General features: G+C 36.9%; 1 protein-coding gene across 1 annotated transcript in view; it reads left to right on the forward strand.

Moving 5' to 3' along the window:
• TLL1 (tolloid like 1) overlaps window positions 1-19,645 on the forward strand; it is a 326,873-nt gene that overhangs the window by 182,164 nt on the left and 125,064 nt on the right. The window contains exons 7-8 of the mRNA XM_068989937.1: window positions 1,844-1,949; window positions 7,004-7,128. Of these exons, the coding sequence (XP_068846038.1) occupies window positions 1,844-1,949; window positions 7,004-7,128 (231 nt within the window). The remainder of the gene's footprint in view (window positions 1-1,843; window positions 1,950-7,003; window positions 7,129-19,645) is intronic.

Genomic DNA, 19,645 nt, shown 5'->3' on the forward strand with positions numbered 1-19,645 from the left:
AAGAGGCAGTTGAGAAATCTATTAATGTGAAAATGTCCATAAGTTAACATGGCAGTCATGAAAAGTAAAAAAAGAAAAATTAAATCCTGAAGCATATTCTTCTAAAAAGCCTTCTGATTAGAGCTTCCTTTTCATCAAAGAAAATCTTGTTTCAGCTTTGAGTGAAACGTTCTGTTGTTATTTCATCATTAGTGACAAAGTCACATAGCAAACACTTGAAATGTGTGTATATACAACATATAATATTTCCCATTGTTTCATAGAAATCATCTAATACAAGTAGGAAGATTTATTTGTCTAGGCCAATAGAGTCATAAGAGAGAGTGGGAAACTCATTTGGTAAAAAGCGTAGCTTTTATAATCACAATACTGCAAAAAAAAAATGTAGTCATTTTTAAGAAAACAATATTGAGAAAGTGAAAGGGTATACAAAGAAAAATCCAAAGTATGCTTTTGGTAATCTACCTTTTTGACAAAATTAACTTATTCAGTTCAGTTCAGTGGCTCAGTCATGTCCGACTCTTTGTGACCCCATGGACTGCAGCATGCCAGGCTTCCAGGTTGATCACCAACTCCCGGAGCTTGCTCAAACTTATGTCCATTGAGTCAGTGATGCCGTCCAACCATCTCATCTTCTGTCGTCCCCTTCTCCTCCTGCCTTCAATCTTTCCCAGCATCAGGGTCTTTTCCAATGAGTCAGTTCTTCACATCAGGTGGCCAAAGTATTGGAGTTTCAGTTTCAGCATCAGTCTTTCCGATGAATAATCAGGACTGAACTGATTTCCTGGCTTGACCTCCTTGCAGTCCAAGGGACTCTCAAGAGTCTTCTCCAACACCACAGTTTAAAAGCAGCAATTCTTTGGTGCTCAGCTTTCTTTATAGTCCAACTCTCACATCCATACATGACTACTGCAAACACCATAGCTTTGACTAGACGAACCTTTGTGCCCAAGTAATGTCTTTGCTTTTTAATGTGCTGTCTAGGTTGGTCACAGCTTTTCTTCCAAGGAGTAAGTGTCTTTTAATTTCATGGCTGAGATCACCATCTGCAGTGATTTTGGAGCCCAGAAAAAACAGTCTCTCACTTTTTCCACTTTTTCCCCATCTATTTGCCATGAAATGATGGCACCAGTTGCCATGATCTTAGTTTTTGGAACGTTGAGTTTTAGCCAACTTTTTCACTCTCCTCTTCACTTTCTTTAAGAAGCCCTTTAGTTCTTCACTTTCTGCCATAAGGGTGGTGTCACCTGTATATCTGAGGTTAATGATATTTTTTCCTGGCAGTCTTGATTCCAGCTTGTGCTATCTATCCTGGCATTTCACATGATGTACTCTGCATATAAGTTATATAAGCAGGGTGACAATTTACACCTTAAGATACTCCTTTCCCGACTTGGAACCAGTCTGTTGTTCCACGTCTGGTTCTAACTGGTGCTTCTTGACCTGCATACAGATTTCTCAGGAAGCAAGTAAGGTTGTCTGGTATTCCCATCTCTTGAAGAATTTTCCACAGTTTGTTGTGATCCACATAATCAAAGGCTTTGGCATAGTCAAAACGTGGTCCACTAGAGAAGGGAATGGCAAACCTCTTCAGTATTCTTGCCTTGAGAACTGCATGAACAGTGTGAAATTCACTAATATTCTTTCAGGCTGATATTCAAGTGCACATAGTGGCGCTGGTTGTCCTCTTTTGCGTGTACTTGGGTGTTTGTGTGTAAATGCAGCGTCATGAAGATAAGTGATCAGCTTTCGGTAGAGAGGAGTTAGGGACTGGGAGGGTTCTTCTGTTCTCCTTTCTGTCTGTTAAGAGGTTTCTGAAATGTTTCCTGTGCCTGATTCTTAGGTCAAGAGTACAATTTTCTGAAGATGGAGCCTGGGGAAGTGAACTCGCTCGGAGAAAGCTATGATTTTGACAGCATCATGCATTATGCTAGGAACACCTTCTCAAGGTTGGAGTCTCAGGTTATACCTCTTGACTTTTAATTCCTTTCCTCTGTGTGGCTCCTCACAAAATAGGTTCAGCATAGAACTAGAACCACTTTTAAATATTGCTGCTGTAGAGTACAAAAAATACATGCTTGGTGTTGATAGCCAACACCAGGCATTTAAGATTTTAAAAACATATTTCTTATCAAAATATATTCAAAGTAAAAATTTAAATGGTATGAATTATTTAAATTATTTAATATTACTAATCATACAAAAGTTCAATTGAAATGATTACCAAACCAATCAGCATGTTAAATTGGCAAGCACTATTAATAGAAATTAGGCATTTCAAATACAGAACTCAGTTGTTGTGTTGGAATGTTATACTCTTTCTGTGGCTTGTGTTTTTATTGTATATTTTCTGTTGCTCAAGTACTAATTGTACTTGAAAACAGCTATAGTAAAATAATTATCAGAAAACATTTTAGAAAGATATTTTGCTTCATATAATTTAGAATTCTGCCATTTACTAATCTTAGAATTATTTTGTTAGTGACTGAATGCTAATTTTAAGAGTGTAATAAATTTGAGTTTTGATCTATTTCACTCTAAAGAAGTTATCATCAAGGCAATAGTTTCCAGGTAAGTAATACGAAACTGCTTAAGTCATCTCTTTTTTCCCATTTTATACCCATTTTACACTCATATGTCCATTCCACTCATTCTTTTTTTATCATTATATGCATTTCACAACTCTTGAATGTTTATGTTTAAAGGCAATGTTTCAATCTGAAACACACATTTTCCCTTATCCTGTACTCCTTTTATGTCTGTAAATGATTGCTTTTCCATAAACTACAAGATTCATGCAGTTTGTCACCCCCTAAACCTACCTTGGTGTTGCATGACAACTAGCCTTGACATATCAAGTGTTCTTATTGTTTCAAAATTTGAGTATTCACTTTTCCTAAATAAACTTATATTACTATAGTGAAAGAAACTGTATGTATCTGTAAGAAGAATTGATCCAATTCACATATTTTTTTTTCTGATTTTAAAGAAGATGGTTATTAACTCATACATACACTGAAATAAAAATTACAGGAGAGGAAATATTTGGCACAGTTCTCAGGCACCACCTTCAAAGTATTTGAAAGTTTTTTTATTATAATAAAGAAATCTCAATATCAATGGCAACCCACTCCAGTATTCTTGCCTGGAGAATCCCATGAAAAAAGGAGCCTGGTGGGCTACAGTCCATGGGGTCACAAAGAGTCGGACACAACTGAGTGACTAACACACACACACAATATCAAATGTACCATATTATCTATTTTTAAATGTACAATTTAATAGTATTAAGTACATTCACATTGTTAGGAAACAGATCTCCAGAAACTTTTCATCTTGCAAACCTGAAACCCTATACCCATTCATTAAACTCTCCGCTCTCCCCACCCCCACCCCAACCTCTGATAACCACTTTTCTACTTTCTGCTTCTGTGAATTTGGCTAGTTTAGGTACCAAATAAAATTACACAATATTTATCATTCTGTGACTGTTGTTTTTTTCTACCTAGCATAAAATCCTTAAGGTTCATCTGTGTTGTAGCATGCAGCAAAATTTCCTTCCATTTTCAGGCTGAATAATACTCCATTGGATATATATTGACTCTTTGTTTATTCATTCATTTGTTCATGGATATCTGAGTTGCTTTCACCTCTTGGCTACTGTGAATAGTGCTACCATGAACATGTGTATGTGCATATCTCTTCAAGAGCCTGTTTTCCTTTCTTTTGGATATATACAAAGAAGTGAGATTGCTGGAATGTATGGTAGTTCTATGATTGTTTTTTGAAGAACCTCAATCCATTTTTTCATAGACGCTGCACTATTTTGCAAACCTATCAACAGGATATAAGTGTTCCAGTTTCTCCATATCCTTACCAACATGTTTTCTTTTCCATTTTTTCAAGTTTTGATAGTAACCATCCTAATGGGTATGAAATAATGTTTCATTATGGTTTTGATTTGCATGATTAGTCATGTTGAGAATATTTTTCTATGCTTGACAATTTGTATATCATCTTTGAAAAAATATATATTCAAATCTTCTGCCTATTTTTTCATCATATTCATTTTTCTGTTGTTGAGTTGTAGGATTTGTGTATTCTGGTCTCTTATTATACATATATATCCATATATACATATATATATACATATGGATATATAGAGATGGTTGGATGTCATCACTGACTCAATGGGCATGAGTTTGAATAAACTCTAGGAATTGGTGATGGACAGGGAAACCTGGCATGCTGCAGTCCATGTGATTGCAAATAGTCAGACACAACTGAGTGACTGAACTGAACTGATATATATATATATATATATATATATATATATATATATATGTTGGAAACATTTTATCTCCTTTTCATTCTTTTGATTGCTTGCTTTGCTATGCACAAGCCTTTTAATTAAAAATGCAATCCTATGCTTTGGGTATCATATCCAAGAAATCATTGCTATATTCACATTGCAACAAAAAGGATAAAATATCTAGGAATAAACCTAGCTAAAGAGACAAAAGACCTATATGCAGAAAACTATAAGACACTAATGAAAGAAATCAAAGATGACACAAACAGGTAGAGAGATATACTGTGTTCTTGGATTGGAAGAATCAATATTGTGAAAATGACTATATTACCCCAAGCAATCTACAGATTCAATGCAATCCTTATCAAACTACCTTTAGTATATTACACAGAAGTAGACCAAAAAATTTCACAATTTGTATGGAAACACAAAAGACCCCATATAGCCAGATCATTCTTGAGAAAGAAAAATGGAGTCAACCTTCCCAACTTCAGAATATACTACAAAGCTATAGTCACCAAGATAATATCGTATTGGCACAAAAACAGAAATATAGAACAATGGAAAAGGTAGAAAGCCCATAGACAAACCCACACAGCTATAGGCACCTTATCTTTAACAAAGGAGGCAAGAACATATGATGGAGAAAAGATAGTCTCTTCAACACATGGTCCTGGGAAAACTAGACAGCTACATGTAAAAGAATGAAATTAGAACATTTCCTAACAAAAATAAACTCAAAATGGATTAAAGATCTAAATATAAAGCCAAAGTCTATAAAACTCTTAGAAGAAAACATAGGCAGAACACACTTTAACATAAATCACAGCAAGATCCTCTCTGACCCACCTCCTAGAGTAATGGAAGTAAAAACAAAAATAAATAAATGAGACCTAATTAAGCTAAATGCTTTTCCACAGCGAAGGTAACTGTAAATAGGGTGAAAAGACAATCCTCAATTTGAGAAAATAATAGCAAATGAAACAACTGACAAATGATTAGTCTCTAAAATATGCAACCTATTCATGCAGCTCAAAACCAGAAAAACAAACAAACCAATCAAAAAGTGGACGTTTCTCCAAAGAAGACATGCAGATGGCTAATAAACACATGAAAAGATGATGCTCAACATCCCTCATTATTAGAGAAATGCAAATCAGAACTACAATGAAGTACCATCTCACACTGGTCAGAATAACCATCATCAAAAACATCTACAAACAATAAATGTTAGAAAGGGTGTGGAGAAAAGGGAACTCTCTTGCACTGTTGGTGGGAATGTAAATTGACCCAGCCACTATGGAGAACCACACGGAGATTCCTTAAAAAAAAAAAAAAAACTAGGAATAAGTCTACCATATGACCTAACAATTTCACTCCTGGGCATATACTGAGGAAAAAATACTTGAAAAAGACACATGAATCCCAGTGTTCATCACAGCACTATTTACAATAGGTAGGATATGGCTGCAACATAGATGTCTATCTACAGATGAATGGATAAAGAAGTTGTGGTACAGTGGAATATTACTCACCTATAAAACTATTGCATTTGAGTCAGATCTAATGCAATGGAGCCTCATTATAGAGCCTATTATAATAATAGAGTTTATTATACAAAGTGAAGTAATGAAGTAAGTTAGACAAATATTGTATATTAAAGCATATATATGTAGTCTAGAAAGGATGATATTGATGAACCTATTTGCAGCACAGCAAGGGAGATGCAGACATAAAGAACAGATTGTAGACACTGAGGGAAGGAGAGGGTGGCAAAATTAAGAAAGTAGCTTTGAAATATATATATTACCATATGTAAAATAATGGGAATTTGCTTTATGACACACAGAACTGAAATCTAATTCTCTGTGACAACCTAGAGGTGTAGGACGGGGTGGGAAGTGGGAGGGAGATTCAAGAATGGGTATGGCTAATTCATGTTGATATATGGCAGAAACCAACACAGTATCATAAAGTAATTATTCTCCAATTAAAAATAAATTTTAAAAATGAATTTTAGATTTTGAAAAAATAAGTACTTTTTCTAAGGAAAATCTGAATGCCACCACTAACTTTATACTCACCATATATTTTTTTAATTAATTTATTTTAATGGGAGGCTAATTACTTTACAATATTGTGGTGATTTTTGCCATACATTGACATGAATCAGCCATGGGTGTACGTGTGTCCCCCATCCTGAACCCCTCTCCCACCTCCCTCCCCATCCCATCCCTCAGGGTCATCCCAGTGCACCGGCTTATACAGAGTGAAGTAAGTCAGAAGGAAAAACACCAATACAGTATTTTAATGCATATATATATATGGAATTTAGAAAGGTGGTAATGACGACCCTACATGCAAGACATCAAAAAAGACAGAGATGTAAAGAACAGACTTTGGGGCTCTGTGGGAGAAGGTAGGGAGGGACAATTTGAGAGAATAGCACTGAAACATGTTTATTGCCATATGTGAAATAGATCACCAGTCCAAGTTCACCATACACATTTAGTACACGATTTTTTTCTACTTTGATGAAAGTATTTTGAAAGACTGACACACAGTTTAAATCTAAACACTGACATATTTCTCCTTTGCTTGGTTTGAGTTTAAAAAAAAATTATTTGTAAGGAATATATGTCTTAATTTGATGACTTATGTGTGACTTGTTTCTGATATTTTTTTTTTCAGGGGGATGTTTCTGGATACCATTCTCCCCTCACGCGATGATAATGGCATTCGTCCAGCAATTGGTCAGCGAACCCGCTTAAGCAAAGGAGATATTGCACAGGCAAGAAAGCTGTATAGATGTCCAGGTACTGCACCACACAAACTCAGAAGCATAATTGAGTCTGATAGTGGTTTTCCAGATGAATGAGGCACAATTAACTTAGCTGTTTACTTGTCTCTTTTCATGCTGGCGAGTAACTGAGATGCTCAGTTCAAAGTTACTAATCATAAAATGAAATAGAAGAGAACTCTGGAATACCCATTGGTATAATTAAAAACAAATTGCTAGAAATCAAATTTCAAAAGCAGGGATAGTAAGCTTTATTTCTTTTAATTTAATGAATAAAAAAGAAAAACTATAGTTGTTATTAAATAGTTGCATGATTTCATAGTTAAATTATGGGCTTCCTTGCCAACATAACAAGAATATCCTTTATTTCAACTTCATAATTCCATCCGGATGATCTTTTATAGCAAGTACTATCATTAACTGTATATAAATTTAAATTTTATTAGGTGGAATTTATAACTTTGTTGCAAAAGAACAAAGTTCTAATCATGTTACTAGTGAACTACTAGTTTGTTTTTATGTTTTTTTGCTAGTTTGTTAAAATGTTTCATATTTAGATACATTTGTGAAAAAAGATTAAAGCTAGGTCTTAATAACAGTGTTCCAAGGGAACATTAATGCCTTACTGGTCTAAGAAAGAAAAGATAAAGCAATTATACTCCAATTAAAAAAAAAAAACAAAAAAGATTCTGCCTTCAAATTGGAACTTCTTCATATCCTATGTACCTCCTGTATATGCAACATGCTTTGAAATAGCCTATATCAAAGATACATGTTTAATTTTGCTTAACACAGCATTTTCAATTTTTTGTTGTTATTTCTGGGAAACTAATACCTGTGAAATTCAGTTTTTGTTCCAGATACTAATATCATAAATAGTAAAATAGTTCTAAAAGTTTTAGTTGGCTGCTCTTCCAATAATTTATACAGACATTCAGGATAAGATAGGTAAATTAATCATTGAAGTTTACATAGATTCTCATGGTTAAATTTTATTTATGTGTATCTAATTATTGGGAAGTTATACTAATTAAGTTTACAGTGATTATTGGTACTAGTCTAGGAAACTTTCTGATTGGGTAGCTGATTCATTCACAAAATGTAATATTTGCTCATTGACATATAGAAATGTCCACGTGGGGCAGAGAATGGTCTTCATCTTCCCTTCATCCCAGTAATCAGCAGTCTGCTGGTGAAAGAGATACTCACTGGGATGTGTGAGTGGTGGTGTGTCTTTATAAATAACTCATTTGTTCTCTTGGTCTCTCTTTTTTGGGGGGCCTATTTTTCCTTGTGACTCCCATTTTCTAAATATATTCTCCATTTATTTGATCTAATTTTAAGATTACTTCCCTTTTTTATTTCTAAACTCTTGATACTGAGCTCTTCTAATATAGTTTCTGATCTTTATTTGCATGTTCTCTTAATATAGTTTTTCTATAGTCCCATAACATTTTGGCTTATATTACATACCTATACCAACTGTCAACCCTAATATTCTCTTAGTAAATCTTCATCAATTAAATGTAAAGTAACATAATGAAATTAAGAAAAAATAAATATCTAAAAATAAAGAGGCTTTTGAAGATTAGAATCATTGTTATGCAAAAGTGTATGTGTAGCCACTCATAGATGTAGTCACAATAGATGTTTACAAATTTGAAAGTGGTGTTAAACATGCAGTATATACACAGAATAGCTACATCTATTGGATGTACATCTGTGTACAGGTTGTAGGGATGGAAGACCAGTTTAATTGTGCAGAGAATTTAAATACTGGCAATTTTTTAAACACTTGAACATTAAATTTATTTTTTAAATTAATATGAAGTTCTTTTTAGTTATATAAAATCTGTAATTCCTGATATAATTCTCTGAAATTTCAAAGAAAATATCACTTATATGTGTTTATATACAATTCTTGGTTCAAATATGTTGCCAACATGCAAAAAAAAAAAAAAAAATTAGTCACTTTCTCATTTATTCACAGGCCCATTTGTTCAGAAAACATTTCTTAGTTCAGTTGATAGTACTACACACAGATAGTTCCAAGCCAAAGCTGTGGAGGGCATTCTCTCTTCACCCCTTTTTCTGCCACACTTCCTACAACTAATCAGTCCTGCTGCCTTCTTGGTATCTATCTCACCTTCTTGAAGCGAACCCCCTGTCCTAGGGATCCTCACCTTTTGTCTGGATTACCACAGTGCTTCGTAATTAACCTCTTCCCTCTATTCTTACATCTCTTTAGTTCTCTGGCCATACTGCTGTTCAAGTGGCACTTCAATATGCAGAGCTTACTCTGCTTATTTCAGCATAAAGACTGGTTTCCTTTCCCCTGTCTCTTCCCCAGCCTCTTTGCTAGGTGTTTCACTTCCAGCCTAGTTTCTCCCTCCTACTTCATCCAGCACCTGACACTATAGTGTGCTTACCTCCAGCTTCTTCCTGAATCCAGAAAACTCCTACTGACTCCTGGCCAAGTTCTAATTAATATTCAGGATTTAGCTTCTATGTAACCTCCTACTTAAAAACTAACTGGTCTCCCAGGATTCCCATGGTAGTAAATGCCCTATTTGCTCTGGCCTTCGGGTCTTATCCCTAAAACCATCAATTCACTTGTCATTTCCCAATTAGAGTATAATCTTTAGGATCGGAAGTAGACTTTTCCCTCAGGATATTTTGTTGTTGTTTAGTCACCATGTGTCCAAATCTTTGAGACCCAATGGACTGCAGTTACCAGGCTTCCCCGTCTTTCACTGTCTCCTGGAGTTTGCTCAAACTCATGTCCATTAAGTCAGTGATGCTATCCAACCATCTCATCCCTGTTGCCCCCTTCTCCTCCCATCCTCAATCTTTCCAACGTGAGTCTTTTCCAATGAGATGGCTCTTTGCATTAGGTGACCAAAATAATGGAGCTTCAGCTTCCGCATCAGTCCTTCTAATGAATATTCAGGATTGATTGCCTTTAGGATGGACTGGTTTGATCTCTTTGCAGTCCAAGAGTCTTCTCTAGCACCATCATTCAAAAACATCAATTCTTCAACTCTAGACCTTCTTTTTGGCTGAACTCTCACATTTGTTCAAGACTGCTGAAAAAAACCATGGCTTTCACTGTATGGACCTTTGTCAGCAAAATGATATCTCTGGTTTTTAATATGCTGTCTAGGTTTGTCATAGCTTTCCTTTCAAGGAGCAAGACTCTTTTAATTTCATGGCAGCAGTCACTGTTAGTAGTGATCTTGGAAACCAAGAAAATAAAATATATCACTGCTTTCCCATTTTCCCGTTCTATTTGCCATGAAGTGATGGGAACAGATGCCATGAAAGTGAAAATGAAAGTCACACAGTCATGTCCGACTCTTTGCAAAACCATGTACAGTCCATGGATTTCTCCAGGCCAGAATACTGGAGTAGATACCCTTTTCCTTCTCCAGGGATTTTTCCCAACCCAGAGATCAAACCAAGGTCTCCCTCATTAATGGATGATTCTTGACCAGCTAAGCCACAAGGGAAGCCCAAGAATACTGGAGTGGGTAGTTCAGTCGCTCAGTCATGTCCGACTCTTTACGACCCCATTAATCGCAGCACACCAGGCCTTCCTATCCATCACCAACTCCCGGAGTTCACTCAGACTCACGTCCATTGAGTCCATGATGCCATCCAGCCATCTCATCCTCTGTTGTCCCCTTCTCCTCCTGCCCCCAATCCCTCCCAGCATCAGAGTCTTTTCCAGTGAGTCAGTTCTTCACATGACGTGGCCAAAGTACTGGAGTTTCCGCTCTAGCATCATTCCTTCCAAACAAATCCCAGTGTTGATCTCCTTCAGAATGGACTGGTTGGATCTCTTTGCAGTCCAAGGGACTCTCAAGAGTCTTCTCCAACACCACAGTTCAAAAGCGTCAGTTCTTTGGCGCTCAGCCTTCTGTCCAACTCTCACATCCATACATGACCACTGGAAAAACCATAGCCTTGATTAGACGGACCTTAATCGACAAAGTAATGTCTCTGCTTTTGAATATGCTATCTAGGTTGGTCATAACTTTTCTTCCAAGGAGTAAGCGTCTTTTAATTTCATGGCTGCAATCACCATCTGCAGTGATTTTGGAGCCCAAAAAAATAAAGTCTGACACTGTTTCCACTGTTTCCCCATCTATTTCCCATGAAGTGATGGGACCAGATGCCATGATCTTCGTTTTCTAAATGTTGAGCTTTAAGCCAACTTTGTCACTCTCCTCTTTCACTTTCACCAAGAGGCTTTTTAGCTCCTCTTCACTTTCTGCCATAAGGGTGGTGTCATCTGTCTATCTGAGGTTATTGATATTTCTCCCAGCAATCTTGATTCCAGCTTGTGTTTCTTCCAGTCCAGCATTTCTCATAATGTACTCTGTATATAAGTTAAAAAAAGTAGGTGCCTTGACGTACTCCTTTTCCTATTTGAAACCAGTCTGTTGTTCCATGTCCAGTTCTAACTGTTGCTTCTTGACCTGCATACAGATTTCTCAAGAAAAATGTCAGGTGGTCTGGTATTCCCATCTGTTTCAGAATTTTCTTCAGTTTATTGTGATCTACACAGGCAAAGGCTTTGGCATAGGCAATAAAGCAGAAATAGATGATTTTCTGGAACTCTCTTGCTTTTTCCATGATCCAGCAGATGTTGGCAACTTGATTTCTGGTTCCTCTGCCTTTTCTAAAACCAGCTTGAACATCGGGAAGTTCACGGTTCACGTATTACTGAAGCCTGGCTTGGAGAATTTTGAGCATTATTGTACTAGCATGTGAGATGAGTGTAATTGTGCAGTAGTTTGAGCAATCTATGGCATTGCCTTTCCTTGGGATTAGAATGAAAACGGACTTTTTCCAGTCCTGTGGCCACTGCTGAGTTTTCCAAATTTGCTGGCATATTGAGTGCAGCACTTTCACAGCATCATCTTTCAGGATTTGAAATAACTCAACTGGAATTCCATCACCTCCACTAGCTTTGTTCGTAGTGATGCTTTCTAAGGCCCACTTGACTTCACATTCCAGGATGTCTGGCTCTAGGTGAGTGATCACACCATCGTGATTATCTGGGTTATGAAGATCTTTTTTGTACAGTTCTTCTGTGTATTCTTGCCACCCCTTCTTAATATCTTCTGCTTCTGTTAGGTCCATACCATTTCTCTCCTTTATCGAGCCCATCTTTGCATGAAATGTTCCCTTGGTATCTCTAATTTTCTTGAAGCGATCTGTAGTCTTTCCCTTTCTGTTGTTTTCCTCTATTTCTTTGCATTTATTGCTGAAGAAGATTTTCTTTTTCTTTTTTGCTTTATTTTATTTATTTACTTTACAATACTGTAATGATTTTGCCATACATTGACATGAATCTGTCACAGGTATACATTACTTCCCAAACCTGAACCCCCCTCCCACCACCCTCCCATATCATCTTCCAGGTCATCCCAGTGCACCAGCCCCAAGCATCCTGTAACCTGTATCAAACCTAAACTAGCGATTCATTTCTTACATAATAGTGTAGATGTTTCAATGCCATTCTCCCAAATCATCCCACCCTCTCCCTCTCCTACAGAGTCCAAAAGTCTGTTCTTTACATCTGTGTCTCTTTTGCTGTCTCGCATACAGGGTTATCATTAACATCTTTCTAAATTCCATATATATGTGTTAGTATACTGTATTGGTGTTTTTCTTTCTGGCTTACTTCACTCTGTATAATCATCTCCAGTTTCATCCACCTCATTAGAACTCACTCAGATGTATTCTTTTTAATGCCTGAGTAATACTCCATTGTGTATATGTACCACAGCTTTCTTATCCATTCGTCTGCTGATGGAAATCTAGGTTGCTTCCATGTCCTGGCTATTATAAACAGTGCTGCGATGAACATTGGGGTACACGTATCTCTTTCAATTCTGGTTTCCTCGGTGTGTATGCCCAGCAGTGGGATTGCTGGGTCATAAGGCAGTTCTATTTCCAGTTTTTTAAGGAATCTCCACACTGTTCTCCATAGTGGCTGTACTAGTTTGCATTCCCACCAACAGTGTAAGAGGGTTCCCTTTTCTCCACACCCTCTCCAGCATTTATTGCTTGTAGACTTTTGGATCACAGCCATTCTGACTGGTGTGAAATGGTACCTCATTGTGGTTTTGATTTGCATTTCTCTGATAATGAGTGATGTTGAGCATCTTTTCATGTGTTTGTTAGCCATCCATATGTCTTCTTTGGGGAAATGTTTATTTAGTTCTTTGGCCCATTTTTTGACTGGGTCATTTATTTTTCTGGAATTGAGCTGAATAAGTTGCTTGTATATTCTTGAGATTAATTATTTGTCAGTTGCTTCATTTGCTATTATTTTCTCCCATTCTGAAGGCTGTCTTTTCACCTTGCTTATAGTTTCCTTTGTTGTGCAGAAGCTTTTAATTTTAATTAGATCCCATTTGTTTATTTTTGCTTTTATTTCCAGTATTCTGGGAGGTGGATCATAGAGGATCCTGCCGTGATTTATGTCGGAGAGTGTTTTGCCTATTTCACCTCTAGGAGTTTTCTAGTTTCTGGTCTTACATTTAGATCTTTAATCCACTTTGAGTTTATTTTTGTGTATGGTGTTAGAAAGTGTTCTAGTTTCATTTTTTTGCAAGTGGTTGACCAGTTTTCCCAGCACCACTTGTTAAAGAGATTGTCTTTAATCTATTGTATATTCTTGCCTCCTTTGTCGAAGATAAGGTGTCCATAGGTGTGTGGACTTATCTGTGGGCTTTCTATTTTGTTCCATTGATCTCTGTTTCTGTCTTTGTGCCAGTACCATACTGTCTTTACGACTGTGGTTTTGTAGTAGAGCCTGAAGTCAGGCAGGTTGATTCCTGCAATTCAATTTTTCTTTCTCAAGATTGCTTTGGCCATTCGAGGTTTTTTGTATTTCCATACAAATTGTGAAATTATTTGTTCTAGCTCTATGAGAAATACCACTGATAGCTTGATAGGGATTGCATTGAACCTGTAGATTGCTTTGGGTAGTATACTCATTTTCACCATATTGATTTTTCTGATTCATTAACATGGAATATTTTTCCATCTATTAGTGTCCTCTTTGATTTCTTTCATCAGTGTTTTATAGTTTTCTATATATAGGTCTTTAGTTTCTTTAGGTAGATATATTCCCAAGTATTTTATTCTTTTCATTGCAATGGTGAATGGAATTGTTTCCTTAATGTCTTTTTCTACCGAGAGACCCACCTCAAAACAAAGGACACATACAGACTGAAAGTGAAGGGCTGGGAAAAGATATTCCATGCAAATAGAGACCAAAAGAAAGCAGGAGTAGCTATACTCATATCAGATAAAATAGACTTTAAAACAAAGGCAGTAAAAAGAGACAAAGAAGGCCACTACATAATGATCAAAGGATCAATCCTAGAAGAAGATATAACAATTATAAATATTATCCACCCAACATAGGAGCACCACAATATGTAAGACAAATGCTAACAAGAATGAAAAGGGAAATTAACAATAACACAGTAGTAGTGGGAGACTTTAATACCCCACTCACATCTATGGACAGATCAACTAAACAGAAAATTAACAAAGAAACACAAACTTTAAATGATACAATAGACGAGTTGGACCTAATTGATATCTATAGGACATTTCAGCCTAAAACAATGAATTTCACCTTCTTCTCAAGTGCTCACAGAACCTTCTCCAGGATAGATCACATCCTGGGCCATAAATCTAGCCTTGATAAATTCAAAAAAATTGAAATCATTCCAAACATCTTTTCTGACCATAATGCATTAAGATTAAATCTCAATTATAGGAGAAAAACTATTAACATATGGAGGCTGAACAACACGCCTCTGAATAACCAACAAATCACAGAAGAAATCAAAAAAGAAATCAAAATATGCATAGAAACAAATGAAAATGAAAACACAACAACCCAAAACCTGTGGGACACTAAAAGCAGTGCTAAGGGGAAAGTTTATAGCAATACAGGCATACCTCAAGAAACAAGAAATAAGTCAAATAAATAACCTAACTCTACACCTAAAGCAACTAGAAAAGGAAGAAATGGAAAACCCCAGGGTTAGTAGAAGAAAAGAAATCTTAAAAATATGGACAGAAATAAATGCAAAAGAAACAAAAGAGACCATAGCAAAAATCAACAAAACAGAAAGCTTTTTCTTTGAAAGGATAAATAAGATTGACAAACCATTAGCCAGACTCATCAAGAAACAAAGGGAGAAAAATCAAATCAATAAAATTAGAAATGAAAATGGAGAGATCACAACAGACAACACAAAAATACAAAGGATCATAAGAGACTACTATCAGCAATTATATGCCAATGAAATGGACAACTTGGAAGAAATGGACAAATTCTTAGAAAAGTACAATTTTCCAAAACTGAATCAGGAAGAAATAGAAAATCTTAACAGACCCATCACAAGCATGGAAATTGAAACTGTAATTAGAAATCTTCCAGCAAAAAAAAAGCCCAGGTCCAGACGGCTTCACAGCTGAATTCTACCAAAAATTTTGAGAAGAGCTAACACCTATCCTATTCAAACTCTTCCAGAAAATTGCAGAGGAAGGTAAACTTCCAAACTCATTATATGAGGCCACCATCACCCTAATACCAAAACCTGACATAGAAGCCACAAAAAAAAGAAAACTACAGGTAAATATCACTGATGAACATAGATGCAAAAATCCTTAACAAAATTCTAGCAATCAGAATCCAGCAACACATTAAAAAGATCATACACCATGACCAAGTGGGCTTTATCCCAGGGATTCAAGGATTCTTCAATATCTGCAAATCAATCAATGTAATTCACCACATTAACAAATTGAAAAATAAAAGCCAATGATTATCTTAATAGATGAAGAGAAAGCCTTTGACAAAATTCAACATCCATTTATGATAAAAAAAAAAAAAAACTCTCCAGAAAGCAAGAATAGAAGGAACATACCTCAACATAATAAAAGCTATATATGACAAACCCACAGCAAACATTATCCTCAATGGTGAAAAATTGAAAGCATTTCCCGTAAAGTCAGGAATAAGACAAGGGTGCCCACTTTCACCACTACTATTCAACATAGTTCAGGAAGTTTTGGCCACAGCAATCAGAGCAGAAAAAGAAATAAAAGGAATCCAAATTGGAAAAGAAGAAGTAAAACTCTCACTGTCTGCAGATGACATGATCCTCTACATAGAAAACCCTAAAGACTCCACCAGAAAATTACTAGAGCTAATCAATGAATATAGTAGAGTTGCCGGATATAAAATCAACACACAGAAATCCCTTGTATTCCTATATACTAATAATGAAGAAGGTTTTCTTATCTCTTCTTGCTATTCTTTGGAACTCTGCATTCAGATGCTTATAACTTTCCTTTTCTCCTTTTCACAGCTATTTGTAAGGCCTCCCCAGACAGCCATTTTGCTTTTTTGCATTTCTTTTCCATGGGGATGGTCTTGATCCCTGTCTCCTGTACAATGTCACGAACCTCAGTCCATAGTTCATCAGGCTATCTATCAGATCTAGGCCCTTAAAACTATTTCTCACTTCCACTGTATAATCATAAGGGATTTGATTTAGGTCATACCTGAATGGTCTAGCAGTTTTCCCTGCTTTCTTCAATTTAAGTCTGAATTTGGTAATAAGGAGTTCATGATCTGAGCCACAGTCAGCTCCTGGTCTTGTTTTTGTTGACTGTATAGAGCTTCTCCATCTTTGGCTGCAAAGAATATAATCAATCTGATTTCGGTGTTGACCATCTGGTGATGTCCATGTGTAGAGTCTTCTCTTGTGTTGTTGGAAGAGGGTGTTTGCTATGACCAGTGCATTTTCTTGGCAAAACTCTATTAGTCTTTGCCTTGCTTCATTCTGCATTCCAAGGCCAAATTTGCCTGTTATTCCAGGTGTTTCTTGACTTCCTACTTTTCCATTCCAGTCTCCTATAATGAAAAGGACATCTTTTTTGGGGTGTTAGTTCTAAAAGGTTTTGTAGGTCTTCATAAAGCCATTCAACTTCAGCTTCTTCACCGTTACTGGTTGGGCATAGACTTGGATTACTGTAATATTGAATGGTTTTCCTTGTAAATGAATAGAGATCATTCTGTCGTTTTTGAGGTTGCATCCCAGTACTGCATTTCGGACTCTTTTGTTGACCATGATGGCTACTCCATTTCTTCTGAGGGATTCCTGCCCACAGTAGTAGATATAATGGTCGTCTCGTTAAATTCACCCATTCTAGTCCATTTTAGTTCTCTGATTCCTAGAATGTCGACGTTCACTCTTGCCATCTCTTGTTTGACTCCTTCCAATTTGCCTTGATTCATGGACCTGACATTCCAGGTTCCTATGCAATATTGCTCTTTACAGCATCAGACCTTGCTTCTATCACCAGTCACATCCACAACTGGGTATTGTTTTTGCTTTGGCTCCATCCCTTCATTCTATCTGGAGTTATTTCTCCACTGGCCTCCAGTAGTATGTTGGGCACCTACCGACTTGGGGAGTTCCTCTTTCAGTATCCTATCATTTTACCTTTTCATACTGTTAATGGGGTTCTCAAGGCAAGAATACTGAAGTGGTTTGCCATTCCTTTCTCCAATGGACCACATTCTCTCAGATCTCTCCACCATGACCCGCCCGTCTTGGGTTGCCCCGTGGGCATGGCTTAGTTTCATTGAGTTAGACAAGGATGTGGTCCTAGTGGGATTAGATTGACTCGATTTCTGCGAGTATGGTTTCAGTGTGTCTGCCCTCTGATGCCCTCTTGCAACACCTACCATCTTACTTGGGTTTCTCTTACCTTGGGCGTGGGGTATCTCTTCATGGCTGCTCCAGCAAAGCACAGCCACTGCTCCTTACCTTGGAAGAAGGGTATCTCCTCACCACCGCCCTTCTGGACTTTCAACGTGGGATAGCTCCTCTAGGCCCTCCTGCCCCTGAGCAGCCACCGCTCCTTGGTCCTGGGGTAGCTCCTCCCAGCTGCTGCCCCTGGCCTCTGGTGTGGGGTAGCTCCTCTCGGCGGTTCCTGTGCCATCTCAGCCTGGCACTCTTGGCTGCTTCCCCTGACCTCAGATGTGGGGTAACTCCTCTTGGTCACCGCCCTTTGCACATGGGGTCCTTCCTACTTCTGCCCCTGACCTCGGACGTGGGGTAGCTCTTCTTGGCCGAGCTTAGTGTGCCAGTCGCAGCCGCCTGCGCTTAGCGCGCCGGTCACAGCCGCCCATGCTTAGTCTATCCCTTCTCCAGTGGATCTTCCAGACCCAGGAATTGAACCAGGTCAATCTACTGCATTGCAGGTGGATTCTTTACCAGCTGAGCTATCAAGGGAGCCCTAGGGGCTTCCCAAAGTTGCCATGATCTTAGTTTCTTTAATGTTAAGTTTCAAGCCAGCTTTTTCACTCTCCTCTTTTACCTTAATCAAGAGGCTTTTTAGTTCCTCTTCACTTTTTTCCTTTAGACTGGTATCATCTACATATCAATTAAATATTAATTAAGTGCTCAGTAAGTAGTTGCTGTATGAATGAAATAGTTGCTTTAATATGTGAAAGGTACTACACCAGATATTATGGCCACATAGAAGGAAGCACAGATTATGCACACAAATAGCCAATCAACTGTACAATTCTCCAGACAATGTTACTTGTCAAGGAAGTAAATCTCATCAGTAGAAAGATGATAAAGCAGTTCTGAGAGGGGTGCCTGAACTGAGCTGCACCATGGAATGAAGAAGACTTCTTGGAACTGGTATCGGACTTGGCTAGGGAGTTGCTGTTGAAATATATTTTAAAATATTTCAGTAATTAATTTCACCGTTATGGTTCAGATGACAGTATTTAGCTTAACATTTCTTACCTTAGAATCATTTTAAATCTATATTTTATTAATTACATTTAAAAGCTTGAGAGAGCAATGGATGTATGAAGTTAATTAGGTAGTGCTAATTTCTTTAGATATAGTTTTATTTCTTCCCCTACTCTATAGCTTATCAAGATTTTGAGGGAAGAGATTTATCTACTACAAGTAATTGTACGTTTTTTGAGTTACTAAAATTATAAAGATATTCCTTTAGAATATGGAAAAGTTATTCTCAATCTTTGATATCTGGTGGATATTATAGACATTTGCTACAAAAAATATCTGTATATGGGAATATGAACAACTGTAAATTTAATCATGCTATTATAACATATGAATTTGTAATAATTTCTCAGCCACACACAATCCAAAAAGCATTTATATAATTCAAAAACAATTTTCTATCTTGGAAGGTAAAGCACACATGAGAACCATCTGTTGCAAAAGTGAGATGGATCATAAAATATTTAGGTTTACTTGTTATGATTAATAATTTTTAAATTTTGATGAAACACATATAACATATGTCCTATTAACAAAATTTTATTGTACAGTACAGTGCTGTAAATTATGTACACATTGTTATACAGCAGATCTCTTTAGAAATCTCACACGATATTAGTCTTTTTCTGTGTGCCTAAGCCTATTTCCAGGATGTCT

The sequence above is a fragment of the Capricornis sumatraensis genome, chromosome 17 (genome assembly GCF_032405125.1).
Source record: "Capricornis sumatraensis isolate serow.1 chromosome 17, serow.2, whole genome shotgun sequence".
Classification (NCBI taxonomy): Eukaryota; Metazoa; Chordata; class Mammalia; order Artiodactyla; family Bovidae; genus Capricornis; species Capricornis sumatraensis.